At 43.2% G+C, this 16085-nt stretch overlaps 1 protein-coding gene across 3 annotated transcripts in view; it reads left to right on the top strand.

The window, feature by feature from the left end:
* The window catches only part of LOC116819491 (centromere protein F-like), a 101572-nt gene extending 85705 nt beyond the window's left edge, over positions 1 to 15867 (top strand). For all 3 annotated transcript variants that reach the window (XM_075064325.1, XM_032771255.2, XM_032771254.2), the window contains 4 exons: positions 3748 to 3829; positions 5034 to 5126; positions 6301 to 6494; positions 14944 to 15867. In XM_075064325.1, the coding sequence (XP_074920426.1) occupies positions 3748 to 3829; positions 5034 to 5126; positions 6301 to 6494; positions 14944 to 15153 (579 nt within the window). In that variant the 3' untranslated portion in view covers positions 15154 to 15867. The remainder of the gene's footprint in view (positions 1 to 3747; positions 3830 to 5033; positions 5127 to 6300; positions 6495 to 14943) is intronic.
* The last annotated feature ends 218 nt before the right edge of the window (positions 15868 to 16085 follow it).

Raw genomic sequence — 16085 nt, 5'->3', positions numbered from 1 at the left:
GGAGTACAGAAATCGATTTAAAGAGCCCTTTATATCGATATAAAGGGCGTTGTAGTGTGGACGGGTACAGTGTTAAATCGATTTAATGCTCTTTAAATCGATTTAAACGCATAGTGTAGACCAGGCCTTAGGGCTGGTGAATAGCATAGCTGAAGTCGAAGTATCTTAGATCGATTTAACTTTAACGATTGATGTCCGTGGCTTCCGGGTCGACTCCTCTACCACTGCTCGCTCCGGTGGAGTTCCGGAGTCGATGGGGAGCACGTTTGGGGATCGCTATATCGCGTCTAGATGAGACACGATATATCGATCCCCAATAAATCGATCTCTACCCGCCGATAGCGGGGGTAGTCTGGACATACTCTTAGGATGTGTTTGCTGTGATTTTCTCCTATATACGGGTCTCCTGGAGTGCTCTGTATCAGACTCACTGTCTCCCCTCTGTCCCCACCTCCCGAGTATATTTGGGTGTGCAGAGACATGTATTACTTCTATGAAGCCCTGTCTCAGGTGGCAGGATAATGTAAATTGTTCATCTCTGCTTTTCAGCCAGGGACCCTCTTTCAAACAGGGAAGAGGACCCAAATTTTAGGTCACAATGGAGTGGGAATTGTCCCTGTCCATTTATCAGGTCAAGGACCCAGGCTTTACCAGGGAATGGAGTTTGGAGTCTCCTCTCTCTCTCCTCAGGCTTGCTCAGCATTGAAGGATTAAAGAGCACTTTAGACAGTATGTGCGCAGAACAGAGGCACATGAGAATTCCATTCATTTCCGGTTAAATCTTGATATGAAACTAAAATGTTAGATAAAAATATAAGGAAAATTTGTAAGTTTGGGGAACCGAAGTGCAGCAGTAGTCCTACCAGAGAGACATGGCCATGCCTCCAGAAAGGGGTTCCTTCCAAAAGATTCCATTGACCAAAAGAGTGAGGACACTACAGCAAATTTCAAAACTCCAACAGTGACCATTTCTTATACTTAGTAAGGAAAATCTAGTTGGTGGCAGGCAAGTGGGCCATAGTCTCTAGGGTATGATCCTCAATTTGAGTGTGAGAGTTCTCTGGATTAAATTCTTGTCAAATCCTTAATGTATTGTGTAAGATACTGGCAATTTTTTCTCTTTCTTGATGTGATTTGTGGCAAAGCGTTCTTACTCTCTGGCTATAAGGAAACAGTTTACACTCATGAACGTGAAAAAAAATCACCCATTCCCCATGCATCCACTTTCACAAGTGCAAGGCTATTTGGGAACCAGTGAAATTAGTAGCTGAGACAACAGAAGCCTGAACCCTCTTTGTCAAAGCCGGCATAGTAATTCATTGGTCACTGCCAACACCAAAGGTATTCATGAAGGGGATGTTTGCCTAGCAAGAGGGGAAAGTATGAAGCAGAAGCTCACATGGAAGACCTAAATCTTTTTCTTCTCAAACAAATTAAATCTTCAGCATCACAAAGACAAAATGAGCATTTGTGTGTGAAGAGTTTACAATTCCTATACAAGAGTCTTTGTTTTGACCTATCCTCTGTGTCGAGAGGTTTAAATGGCTGGTAGTATCACAGCAAGGCTGAGGTCTCAAGTTACACAACCCTGTCCATTTACAGACAACATCACTGTTTGTGCCCTGTCCAGAGAAACAGATCCATTCCTCCAGAAATTCCTTTTGTGGATACGTCATTCTCAGATCCTGTCCAAATGTCTCTTTTGGGGCAGGTAAGTACAAGGAACATACTTTAAGCCAACCCAGTTTTCACTTTAGCCCTTCTATGATTGCTACAGGAACACACCTCACGAGGTGAAGAGCATACCTGGAAGACAAGGTGCCCCCAGGGTTATGGTGGGTCATTCAGAAAAAAAGAGCATCTATCTTTCTGAACAACACACCTTGTGCTGTACAGTTTTTCAGTATGTCAGAGTACATTTCCTTTTAGTTTACTTTTACAGAATTCAGTAGTGTTGGAACAAAAACATAGGAATGGACAGATGGGTTCAAACCAGTGGTCCACTGAGTCTCCTGTATGTCATCTGACGGTGGCCAGTAGCAGTTGCTTCAGAGGAAGGTTCAAGAAACCTGTAGAGGGCAGTTATGGAATAACTGACCCACAAGGGAAATTTCTTCCTTTCTCCTGTTAGAGGTTGGCTTGTGCTCTGAAGTATGAATATTTATATCCCTTTCAACATAAGTGAGTAACCAGAGGTCAGAACGTCTCTCAGAGGCCATGGAAATAATGTCAGATGTAGAGAAGAAGCTGCTGCTTTACAAGACAGTTTGCATAAAGGGAAGAGGAAAGAGCTGAACTCATCCTTCTAGTTCTTCACTAGCCAGAAGTCCTGGGAATTTTTGGACATGATTGATTGATAGCTAAGGAATCTCCACTCTACCAGCAGAAAAAACAGATTTCTTGAAGCATGGGCCCCTATTTCATCTGTACCTGAGCTGCCTATAATTTGACAGCCTGGATATCAAAAGAAAAGTATAGTTCAGCAGAGATTATCCTTTAGCCCAGTGATTCTCAAACTTTTGTACGGTTGACCCCTTTCACATAGCAAGCCTCTGAGTGTGACACCCCTCCTTATAAATTAAAAACACTTTTTTAGTCTGACTGATACATTTTGGTATCCAGGCAGAATTCAATCAGGAACTTCCATTCATTGTTCTGGTAAAGTTTCACTTATGATACAAAGGAAACAATACCTTACTTGCCAGGGTCTGTACTTCAAAATAAGACCGTGTTTAAATATGTCTTTTCATTCTGCCCCTAAGGTTAACCGTAACTGACTGATGTGATATTAAACATAACAGGGCAGTGTCTATGAAATTTCCCAGTATAGACATGCCCCTATTGTCTTTAAATTGCTTCTACTACCTCATTATGTCACACTCGACTTGTGAGAGCGTATCAGTTCTGACGTATGCAGAATTTCCATCTAAATTATCAATTAAGTGATTCTTCTTATGACAGCACTATTCTGGCTAATAATTTAGATAGGCGTGTCAACAATTCCACGTGCCATTGCAAAAACAATTCTGATAATGACTATATAAGTTTTATTTGTGACACACGTAAGTTGGGTGTTTACTGCCAAGCAGAAGGGGCAAAGTTTTTAAACCTGTCCATCTAGGTGAATTTTTTCTTATCAGTTCCCTCTGCATTTTCTACTTCCATTTGTGGTGAATGACTGACGACTGTAGTTCTATGCTCTCGCTTCAGAAATAAACACATCAAAAAGCACTCATGTATCACAGTGTGGAGCCGGTATTGTGGCAAGCAGGCCGGTATTGTGGCAAGCAGGCTCCAGCTGATGGAGCACTGTGCTTGATATTTACATTATCCTGAAGTGCGTTTTATAAGGCTGCCAGATATCCACCATCCATTTATTTTGGCACCTCCATGCACATAGGGTGGACAAACATGCCTGGAGCACATGCTTTTCAGCTGGGTTTTGTCAACTGATTATTTTGAATATTATATTTAAATTATTATTTCTCTATCAAGGAAATCTACACACACGTAGCTTTCCAATAAACATGACTTTAATGTTTCTCTGTTGGAATTAGAAGCTGCTATAATTCAATTGTATATTACTAAGTCAACTCTACTGTACAAATTCATATTATAACTTTTGTCTGGTTTTTTAGTTGCACTGAACTTTTAATGGCAAGTGAGATGCCATTAGTGAGAGTATAATGTTTATACAGAAGAATAAATTTTCCTATTAGCAACTAAAATTTTTTTTTTATTTTCTAGCTGGACAATCTGAAGTCTATAGTTCAGCTGAAGAAGCAAAATGGATTCGCTCAAAGTAAACTGAAGACATGGATGAAATCCTGTAAGCAGTTGGGGAAGGAAAAAGAAATGTTGCAGAAACAAATTGCTGACCATAGTGCTCTATTAAAGGAGCACAAGCCAAGTGTGGGATTGTTTAAGAAGGAAATGCTATACTAGAATGTGATTGTAAGGCTGCAAACTGTTCGTGGAAGTCACGGTTTCTGTGACCTCTGTGAATTTTGCAGTGCTGGTGCAGCTGATCCCAGGATCCCAGCAGCTGGAGAAGCCTGGGAGCCAGCCGCACCGGCCGTTGCTCTGGCAGCCCCAGGCATGGTCCCTGACACTGCCCTGGAGAAGCAGTCTGGGGCCTGGTCTACACTACGCTGTTAAACTGATTTAAACAGCGTTAAATAGATTTAACGCTGCACCCGTCCACACTACACTGCTCTTTATATTGATTTAAAGGGCTCTTTAAATCAATTTCTGTACTCCTACAAAACGAGAGGAGTAACGCTAAAATCGATATTACTATATCGGATTAGGGTTAGTGTGGACGCAAATTGACGTTATTGGCCTCATTATTTTACAGTAGCTACCCACAGTGCACCGCTCCAGAAATCGACGCTAGCCTCGGACCATGGACGCACACCACCGAATTAATGTGCCTAGTGTGGATGCACACGATCGACTTTATAATATCTGTTTTATAAAATCGGTTTAAGCTAATTCGAATTTATCCTGTAGTGTAGACGTAGCCCCTGGGACTAGTGGCGGTGGGGCCCTGAGCCACCCCTTCCCCCCCAGCAGCAGCGTTGCCCTGCTCTCTCTCCACTCCCCAGCAGTCTTCAGGAGCATCCCCCCTCCCAGTAGGTAAGATTTAGTCCCAAGTATTTTTAGTAAAAGTCATGGAAGGGTCATGGGGCCGTGATTTTTGTTTATTGCACGTGACCTGTCCATGACTTTTATTAAAAATACCCATGACTAAAACATAGTCTTAATCATGATCCTGCTTCTAACTTTAATGCATTTATTTATAAAACATGTTTTCAAAACATCCATTATTACATTTGATTCAGATGAGGGGCCAGATCCCCATATATCAGTATAGTTTCTGAAGCTCTGGTGTAGTTGACTGTGGTTGCACAAGCACACATCTTATGTACTTAATTAACAAATGAATGATTGAGATCATTGCATTCTAAATGCATCTTTCCAGAGTCTCCTTAAAGTTATTTGTACAGGTAATGGTTCTTTCCTTTGGTCAGGTGCTGATGAGGTTGCCATCTACCTCCATTCACTGACCCAGGACAATGAGCCAGAGTATGAACCAGACCGACTCCCGGAGGTGGTCAGAAAAGGTAATTGTTACTTCTTTAGAGGAGAACTGTCCACGTTGGGGGGAGTGTGTGTCTGCACACGCTTGTCTAAATAGTCGTGTTGTCATACGTGTGACTTGGAAGCATTGTAAAAACTTGGACATCATTGGCCATATTCAGCCCTGGTATAGGTTGCATGAGTCCATTTAACTCAACTGCTTGTCAGAGCTGAGTTTAGTCCCATGTGCTTAAAAAAAAAAGCCCTCATATACAATTAAGGCTATGGGGGGCTAATATCTTTTGTTGTAGGTGTATGTAATTTCTCATGGTTTTGGTTTTTGGTCTGTGTGATGTCTTCCCATCTGTACAGTTTTGTAGTAGTTGATGACAAAAGCAAAACAGCCAAAAAAATCTGAAATCCAGAATCCTAATATCAGGTTGTAGTTTTGAAAATCAGTCTAGATAAATTCTGTTGACTTTGGGACTCCTCCAAAAACTTTGCAGAAGCCCTCTGGCAAAAAGAGAGGGATTCTAGGCCCAGTCATTCCCAATATAAAACACCCTTTTCTTCTGGTTGATAGGAAGGGGGGACACTTTTGCTTAAACATTTTTAACTAAATGTTTTTTCATTGAAATGTGCTGCATTGTCAAAGCCGAAATGTATTACGGAGCTGTATTGATTCGGACAAAGGTTTTGCTGGGCAGGGAGGAAGGTCTCCAAATTGAAAGCCTGATGTTTTTGATTCAATTTCATTTTGTGAAAGCATTTGAAAGGCTTATGTTTTCATTCCAATCTAGAATAAAAACAAATTTTGAAACTTCGAAAGGGGTCGCAAAACAGAATTGTCTCCCTCTGGCCAGCTCTATGTAGAACAATAGAATAACATTGTTTTCAGATGGCAATGATTTTCCAGTTAATGGTGTCCCTTTAAAGGAAAAAGAGAACATATTCTTGGGGAAAACTCTTTTTTGCTATTTTAGTAGAGTTGCTGTTGCACAGATCCACACCCTTGCCTGAGTTTACCTATAAAATTCTAGGAACGCAAGATAGTCCTAATAATTCCCCCATTATATTTTATTCAGTGAGTAAATGCCATTTTACTTTCTTAAATTATTACCAGTTGTCATCTCCATCTTGAATTGAGCAAGATCAGATTGATTAGAGCAATCAAGTAATTCAATCAACTGTGGTTAATGGCAGCTGTTTATTTTTCAGGTTTTGCTGATATTCCTACTGGGAAAAACAACCCTTATGTTTTGCACAGAACAGCGCTAAACCTAAGGACCAGTCCCCATCTTGCTGCTCACAACCATAAATTGTCACCATATGGCCAAAGTTTACAAAAAGGCAGGTCAGATAATCTTGCGGAGATCTCTAAACTGACAGCTGGTGGCAGCAAATCACAAAAGGTAACTGATCTTAAAAATGTATCTGAATGTGCAGGGCATGGGAAATCCGCATAATGTATTTATCTCTCCAAGTGAGTTTGAAGATATGCCATGTTATTCATACCTCCTTTTTATCTGCCATGAATATAGTGAAGACAAGGTCATCAATGTAAATAAAATGAAGAAAGCTTGGCATATAACAAAGATCTGGGCGTAATGGTAAACTGAAAATTGTTGGTATGATCAAATCTGTGATCTCATGCCAAGTGCCCATTAACTTGGTAAATGGGAGTGAGGCAAATCTTCCCACTTCAATGCTCATCACAAATATTTGATTATTTCTTGAAAGACCTGGATGCCTAGAGCAGGGGGTGTGTGCGTGTGCATATATGGATTACACGCAAAAGCACTCGAAAGTGCGGATATGCTAGAATTAAGGCTCCTTGTCCCAATCTCTCTGCTCAGCCAGCCCCAGTTCTCTTAGACTCATAGACTTTAAGGTCAGAAGGGACCATTATGATCATGCAGCCTGACCTCCTGCACAACGCAGGCCACAGAATGTCACCCACCCACTCCTGTAACAAACCCCTAACTTATGTCTGAGTTATCGAAGTCCTCAAATTGTGGTTTAAAGACCTCAGAGTGAGAGAATCCTCCAGCAAGTGACCCATGCCCCATGCTGCAGAAGAAGGTGAAAAATCTCCAGGGCCTCTGCCAATCTGCCTGGAGGAAAAATCCTTCCCGACCCCAAATATGGCGATCAGTTAAACCCTGAGCATGTGGGCAAGACTCACCAGCCAGACACTCAGGAAAGAATTCTCTGTAGTAACTCAGATCCCACCCCATCTAACATCATATCACAGACCACTGGGCATATTTACCTGCTAATAATCAAAGATCAATTGCCAAATTAATTGCCAAAATTAGGCTATCCCATCATACCATCCCCTCCATAAACTTATCAAGCTTAGTCTTGAAAATGTCTTTTGTCCCCACTACTCTCCTTGGAAGGCTGTTCCAGAATTTCACTCCTCTAATCATTAGAAACCTTCATCTAATTTCAACTCTAAACTTCCTAGTGTTCATTTTATATCCATTTGTTCTTGTGTCCGCACTGGTACTAAGCTTCAATAATTCCTCTCCCTCCCTGATATTAATCCCTCTGATATATTTATAAAGAGCAATCATATCCCCCCTCAACCTTCTTTTGGTTAGGCTAAACAAGCCAAGCTCTTTGAGTCTCCCTACATAAGACAGGTTTTCCATTTCTCAGATCATCCTAGTAGCCCGTCTCTGAACCTGTTCCAGTTTGAATTCATCCTTCTTAACATGGGAGACCAGAACTGCACACAGTATTCCAGATGAGGTCTCAGCAGTGTCTTGTATAACGGTACTAACACCTCCTTATCTTTACTGGAAATACCTCACCTGATGCATCCTAAAACCACATTAGCTTTTTTCATGGCCATATCACATTGGCGGCTCATAGTCATCCTGTGATCAACCAGTTGTCAAAACTCTCCCAAGAACTACATCTAGCCTACTTCCCAAATGCCAAAATCCTACACAACAACCCAAACTCAATCTCAGACTAAAGTTGATTGTCTCTGAAGGCCCCCACCACCAACCCCCTTTAATTACTGATTTGGGATCCACTATTTTTGGTTGATCCTGGTTCCTTTAAGGTTTAAGCCTATCCCAGGACCAGAAATTATAGCTAGGAAAGTTACATAAAATACCAAATCTCTCCAACACCCAAGATCTAAGCCTTCAACATGGAAACGAGCCATAAGTTTAGTGCTGTTGGGAACTTGTGCTAGCTGATATTACCATCAAACCTCCAGTTTCCACAATTCCATATTGCCTGATAAAAAGCAATGTGATAAAAAAACCTCAAATGACTTTCAACATGTCAACTGCTGTACTTCTCCATTTGCTATGTTACCCTCTCTGCATGCTCGGTTCTGGAGCTGTTACTACATGCATGCTTTGACAAACTTTAGAGAAGCAAGAGTACAAAAGTCTTGGTTTGGGGGAGGTTGTGTTTTTTTAACTACTGGTAATGATTTTGGTTATTCTGGTTTGGTCGATGTATTTTTCATGGGGTTCTCTTTTAAAATTCCAGTTCTATATATGATCTCAGACACCAAACACGTTTAAATTCCAGAGCCAAGCACGACTGCCTGGTTACTCAGTTACTCTCTAAAAAGTACAGAACGGGCTGAAAAATGGAAAACTCCTTATGCTGCTATACTCTACTAGTGCTCAGTAGTACAGTGCTCTCTCCAGGTCAGCCAAAGCAAATACATGCTGCATATTTAAACACGAACAAACAAACAAAAACCCAACATCAGTAATATTTCATTGTTTGGGGTTGCAAAGAATTGAGCACCTAATAAGACAGAGCAGCCATTTTTCATTTTCGATGCCTTGGTTTGTAAGTGTAGTAGGGAAGGGGAAACTATAGTAATTGCAGATAAAGTGTAATTACCTGTGTGAACAAAAGCAGAAAAAGGTGAATATGGAGTCATCCCGTTTGTCAGGAGAGGCACAGGGCTAGGAAACAAGTGGGCATGGTATCCCAAGGTGGAAGTGTATTGGGCGGAGGTGCACAGACCAGCATGCACAGAATCTGCCTACAGAGCACTGGGCTCTAGAGGCGTTCCAAGTCCCTCAGGATAGCAGGGTGTTTCAGCATGAGCATGGCTGGGTTTAATCTATCCCTAAGCCTCCCATTTGTCTGAAGATCTCTTCCTTGGCAGCACCCTCTCATTTCCTTGGTTTAACAAATTTCTCAAACCTTGAATGCCAGCAGCTGCAGCATGTAATCGTAAAGCAAACAAACACAAGGGCTGGAATGAGCTCTTTCCAAATGGAGCTCGGGGAAAAAGCAGTCGCATCCAGGAGTCCCAGCAATGGCCAAGGACTACAAGGAAAAACAGAGCCAAGGCAGGAGTCCAAAGACTGCCTTGTACGTACTATGACACTGCTGGCAAGTGCCTCCAGAGCCAACAGGAGCAAATGCCTTTGGTTCTTGTATAGTTTGAACTGAATTAGTAGCTCATGATCGCTCGAACCAAGGTTGTCCCCTACAACCATTTCTTTTATGAGGTTCTCACTACTCACCAAAACCAAATCTAAAATGACATCCCCTCTTGTTGGTTCTTTAAGTACTTGGTGAAGGAATCCATCAGCTATCACATCCAGAAAAATCTGAGCCCTATTATTATTACTAGCATTTGTCCTCCAGTCTATATCTGGGAAGTTAAAGTCTCCCATAATCACACAACTCCCATTAATGTTTACTTCATTAAAAACATGAAAGAGGTCCCTATCCATATTCAAATCAGATCCCGGCGGTTTCTAGCTAACCCCAAGCACCTTAGGGGAGGTTCTAGTAGCTTTCTTTCCCATTGTGATTTTTGCCCAGACAGACTCTGTCTTATCCATTCCCTGACTTCTTATATCTTTACAGTTAACCTCGTCATTGATATACAATGCTACTCCACCACCTTTGCCTTTATTACTGCCTTTCCTAAACAGCACATAGCCTTCAATACTTGTACTCCTGTCATGACTACTATTCCACCATGTTTCTGTTATCCCTATAATATCCAGTTTCACTTCCTGCACCAGTAGCTCTAGTTCCTCCATTTTGTTACCTAGGCTCCTCGCATTAGTGTACAAACATCTTAATTTTTGCCATTTGACTTCACGGACATTCTTTACCCGGTTAGGCACAGACATTCTACCCCCAGTATCACCTGTTAGACTGGTATCTACACTACCCTTCCTCCTTATTTCCATTCTCCAACCCATGGCTGTATCCTTTCTTACTTTGTTTTCTTCGCTCTCAATGTTGAATTCCGGTATGGAGATTACCTGGCCATCTCCCAACCATCTCCCCCAAATTCCTAGTTTAAAGCTCTCTTAATCAGTTGGGCGAGCCTCCTTCCCAGAAGTCTATTTCCCTCCTTACTCAGGTGAAGTCCATCCCAAGAGAACAGTCCTGTGTCCATGAATGCTTCCCAGTGGCCATACATCCCCAAGCCCTCCTTATAGCACCACTACCTGAGCCATCCATTGATGGCCATAATCTTTTCACACCTTTGTTGCCCTTCTCTAGGAACAGGCAGAATCCCACTGAAGATCACTTTAGCCTCAATTTCATCAAGCATCTTCCCCAGTTTGGCATAGTCTCCCTTGATACGTTCCAGCGAGAATCTAGCCGTATCATTCGTTCCCACATGAAGGACAATCAGCAGATTCTTTCCCACTCCCATTAGGATCCTTTTTAGCCTCAGATCCACATCCCATATCTCAGCCCCCGGCAGACAGCACACCCTTCTGTTCTCCGGATAAGCTCTAGTTACAGGCCTGTCTATTCTTCTCAGTAAGGATAAGTGTGATTCTCTGGTCTATCCCCTGTTCCCACCTGGCTGCAAGTCCTCTCGATTTCTATTGTCTCTTGCAGTCCTCCGCAACCCATCCCGTATCCTCCTGGGGCTCATATTTGGTGCTGTCTCCATTGACTCTTCCCCTCTTCCTATAGGACTCTCTGCTCTTCTCTTTTTCCTTGCCCTCTCACCTTCAGCGACCACCTGCTGTGCCCCTTCTTCATTTTCCAACTCTGCAAACCTGTTCCTGAGCTCTATTTCTCCTTCACTGGCCCATCTTTTTCTCTGCCTGGTTCTCTTAGTCACGTGCTTCCACCATCCACTTTTCTCACCCAGCAGTCTTCCCTCAGAATTCTTTGGTCTGCAAGACTGAGCTTTTCCCTTCAGCCTCCTGATGTCTTTGCTCCATCATCCGCTCGAACCCCCTTCTAAACTCGACCAGAGTTTCCACCTGCATCTGCAGTCCTCAGATCTTTTCTTCCATCAGCTCTATCAGTTGGCACTTCAGGCAGATGAAACTCTTTTCAGGTACCCACTCCAGGATCATGTACATGCAGCAGCTTCCATATCCAGTCATCCTCATTCTGTCTTTCACTGCTGCCTCTGAATTGGTCAGCCTTCACACCTAAAACCTGTTAGACCAGGAAACACAAACCGAAGCAAACCACCACCACCTACAGCAAAACAAACCCCCAAGAGGCACCAGAACACTGGCAGAACACCACCCACTCCCTTCACTAGCCTGTCAATTCCTCTGCCTATGTCTCTTAGTCTCCCCTGCAAATTCCCCCTGCAAACTCCCTTCTCCTCCTCCTCCTCCTCTTAGCTCTGTGTCTTCTCTCAGGGCTTGGCTACACTTGCAAGTTGCAGCGCTGGTGAGGGGGTTACAGCGCTGCAACTTACCAGGTGTCCACACTTACAGAGCTCAGCCAGCGCTGCAACTCCCTTCCTGCAGCGCTGGCTGTACACCTGGTCCGCTACGGGTGTAGCGAATCCAGCGCTGCTGATGCAGCGCTGCTCATCAGGTGTGGACACTCACCAGCGCTGTTATTGGCCTCCAGGGTATTAGGAGGTATCCCACAATTCCTGTATAGAACAAACCAGAAGGTACTCCCCGGAGCTACTTATCTAAAAAACAAACACAGCTGCTCTTTGCTGCAGCGAGCGAGCAAGCCGAGGCTTTGGAATGTTCACAGCTGTTTGCTTGAGGAGACAAACAGCACGGCGGGTGGGAGGGAGTCCGTCGGAGAAGCTGCTTATCTGGTCTGAAGCCTTTTTACATTTAAGAGTGATTGAGAGAGGGGTGGGGGAAATGGCCAGAATTTGCAAGGCAGGGAGCTCACAGTGTCTGCTCCAAAAATCCGCTCTCTCTGTCTCCCCGACGCTCCCTGTCACACTCCACCCCACCCCCCTCTTTTGAAAAGCACGTTGCAGCCATTTGAACGCTGGGATAGCTGCCCACAATGCACCACTCCCAACAGCGCTGCAAATGCTGCAAATGTGGCCACACTGCAGCGCTGGTCGCTGTCAGTATGGACACACTGCAGCGCTGGCCCTACACAGCTGTACGACCACAGCTGTAACTACCAGCGCTGCAAAAATGTAAGTGTAGCCATGCCCTCAGTGTCTCCTCCACATTCCTTTCCCCCTCCCCCTGCCTTCTCTCATAGTCTTCCAGTCCTAGCATCGCCTACCAGCTCCCTGTCCTTGGCCCCCTCCCCTCACCCCCATTCCAGTCCCAATCTTGGCATACTCTTTGTCCCAGTCTGCCCCTCCCACCCCTCCATTTCTCTTTTGTCCCCTCTGCATTTGAGTCCAGTATCTTCCTCCCCCACCGTGCTTGTGCAGCAGCTTGGAGGGGTCATTGGGAGTTTATTGAGAGAAAAGTTCCTGCTCTCAGTTCTGGTGCCTGGACCAAAGCAGCTGGGAAGAACCTTTGTAGGGAAACTCTGGCTTTGATCCTTATAGGCCTGGGCTGGAGCATATCAGTTGCTCTGCGGGGATGGCACAGTGTGCCGTGTTTTCACATCCAGGAGCTGTGGGGAAATGCGCATGCACAGTTTGGTTAGCACAAAGAGCTGTGTGAGATTCAAGTATACTCAGCGAGGACGAAATCTTCAGAGATTTTAGCTGCTACAAGTCTAAGAATTCTCTCTGAGTATCCGTGAACTGTGATTTTTTTCAAAGGCTTATAATTTGGCCAGATTTGGGCAGATTTTCATGGGGATGGCAAAAAGCACATTCTCTGCACAAAGGCCACTCCCTGCCAAATTACAAGTCCCTGCTCCAACACATGGAGTTTTTCAAAGAAAAAATGCCAGAATATTTTAATATGAGAAAAATGTAGCTTTCCCTAGCCTTGATGTTGGAAATAGCTTAACCATTTTGGCTGAAATTCTGCCTCTGTCTCCCACCTCTGAAGAAAAAAAGCATGAGGCAGACATACAGTATGGAAAATTTCAGCCCAAGCAATTAAAGTTTGTAAAGTTATAAGCAGCAGAAAACAGGGTCTTGTAATGGGATGAGTCAGGTACCCTTAATAATAAATGGTCCTACTAGCTTTGCAAGTAATATATGTTGGTAACAATTTTGTTTTTGCTGTTGCATTGCTGTGAACTTAGCCAATTTAAACGACACACAAAATCATTCTTTAAATAACAATCTCTACAAAAACAATCGTACTTCAACAAATTGTTTAAAGAGATATTCTTTTCCCAGAGTTTTCATTTTTAGGGCCAGACCCTGAAGTCTTTTCTCAGTCCTTATGCAAACTTGATCTGATTTTTTTCCTTTGCCTTTTATTATTGAGGACACTGGAATGAAAATTGATCACCTTTGTTAGAAGTTCTGGTACTGAGCTTTGTCTTAATGCTTGTATTGTGATAGCCTCAACCAGACACTGGTCACTGCATGTCTGCAATCTGAGATTTTGCCCATTGCTAGAAAAACACTGTTAGAGTGAAGGAACAATTAGAGAGGTGGCACGCTATCCCCACAACTTTTGGGTCTAAAAAGGAATGCTTCCACATTCTCTGCTTTCAGTGGTAAAAATCATTTATATTTAGATTTAGCCTTATATTTCTCAAGCTGCTAGTACAATGACAGAAGTGTAAGGACTCTCTTCCCTTTTTCCACTTGACATCAAAATTTTAACAGCTTTTATTTTGATAAGTATTGGCACTAGAAGGATAAGCCCTGATGCTCACCTCTCACCCAGGACCCACATCAGTGTAAGTGGGATGAGAATTGGGGCCAATTACCTATACTCTCAGAAGCTTTGGCATTCAGGATTTCAATTGTCGTGAAGCACGCATTTATAGCTACTGAAGTTTTAGCTAACTGATGCTAAAATCATGTCAGAATTTGGAGGGGAGTGCAGGGGAGACAAGGACGATTGTTATAGAAGTGGGGACCAGAATTTGAGATAACCCAAAAGGTATACATATTGTGAAAATTTTCAACAGTTTTACAAAGCTAGTGTTGAACATCACAACAAACATATTGTGACGATTATGTTAAACATTTAGAATAACATGACATTCTCCTGAATATTTCATAATACATCTGGACAAGATATCCTCTGCAGGCCAATGTAAATGCTTCAGGACTAAACAACTTTTTCAAGTACTATCATGTTTACAGAATAAACTATAGAACATTTACAAATTCATTATGAAATATCAGTAATTAAACTTAAATTACATATCTCAAAATACAGTTCTGCAGATTAGTGATTGAACAAGAAGAGACTAGACAAGGAATTACTGTGTACTACTCCTTAGCTTTGCCTATAGCTTGTTAAATTCTGTGTCTTGTGATTCATAAAGCATGGATGATAATGCCCATTCTAAACTTGAACAGGGTGAGGGGTAGGTAGTTGCTGTAAAGCATTCTGCATAGCGCTGTTGTATTTTCAAAGTGATAACTATAAACATTGAAGATTCTTGCTTTTACTGTGTGTCTGCTAATTCATATTATTCAGTCGCTTAGAATGGGTCTTTCACTTCCTGCTGGTAATTAACCAGGTTCTTCAATACCACTAAAGCATGAGAATTTTTTTGTTTGTATTGCAGATAGATGATACTCAGCAGTGCCAAGCAGAAACAGCTATTGAACCCATGGAATCTCATTCAAGATCTCCTCTTTGCATGAATAAGCAACACACAAAAGCTGTTGCTGAGAACTCTAGAGAGAATCTCAACACACACCAAGGCAGATGTTCCTTGAGCACACAAAAACTACCTGATCAAAACGAACAAGACAAAAACTGTATGGTACAGTAAACCTGAGTAGTATAAGGGCCCTAACCCTAACCCCACCCCTTGACCCCTTAAACTCTGCCCCTTGACCCCTTAAACCCTGCCCACCTGTCACCAGAAGCCCCGCTCCAGAGGGTATTACTTTTGGAGTCAAGATGGCCACATGACTGGAAGCAAGGTGTGTTACATGACCATCCTCTACCAATCAGGAAGGGTTTCAGCCACTGGGGACCACCCTGAGAGGAGAGATGACCAATCAAGGCAAGTTCCGGGGTGGAGTGACCTATCTGGTAGTGGGTCATGTGACTCTTCTAAGAACTCCACCTACTTCCCTCTACCAATCAGGATGGGGTTTGCCCTGATAGAACTGCCCTGACAGGAGATTTGACCAATCAGAGTGAGTTCTGGGGCGGGGTGACCTATTCGGAAGTGGGTCATGTGACCACTCTAAGAACTCCTCCCAACTCCCTCTGCCAGTCAGAGAGCAGCACCATTACCCTATAAGTCCCAGCTCCGGGCAGAGGAGGCCATCTCTTACCAAGGGCACGTGTTTTAGAAATTGTGGAAAAGCTACTGAGAGGAAATGTGGACTCCTTTACCACCCCCATAAGAACTTGGGACTTTGTTTTAACCGCAAGCACCTTTGGACTTGTGTGGAGAAAGCGCTGCCTCAGTGACAGTTCCAAGGAGGACCCTTTGACTCAACCGTTGATGGATACGTTGGAATCCAACCCCGAAACCCTTGTGAGGCACCCCGATGAGTGTGACGGCTTCCTATTATGGCGATCATGGCTTGGGGGAGTCACAGGCAGACAAGGTGAGTGGAAAAGACATTGCTCAGGTAAATGAATGATTAAAAAGCAACGGTCAAGGATGAGGTGTAACAGGGCTAGCAACCAAGGATCGCATAAATTAAAAACAAGGAGTGGGGTGCTTACACTGTTTCTTTTCTGAAA

This window comes from Chelonoidis abingdonii, chromosome 3 (assembly GCF_003597395.2).
Source record: "Chelonoidis abingdonii isolate Lonesome George chromosome 3, CheloAbing_2.0, whole genome shotgun sequence".
Classification (NCBI taxonomy): domain Eukaryota; kingdom Metazoa; phylum Chordata; order Testudines; family Testudinidae; genus Chelonoidis; species Chelonoidis abingdonii.
Note: the sequence above shows the minus strand (reverse complement) of the source record. Positions and strands in the feature narration are given on the sequence as shown.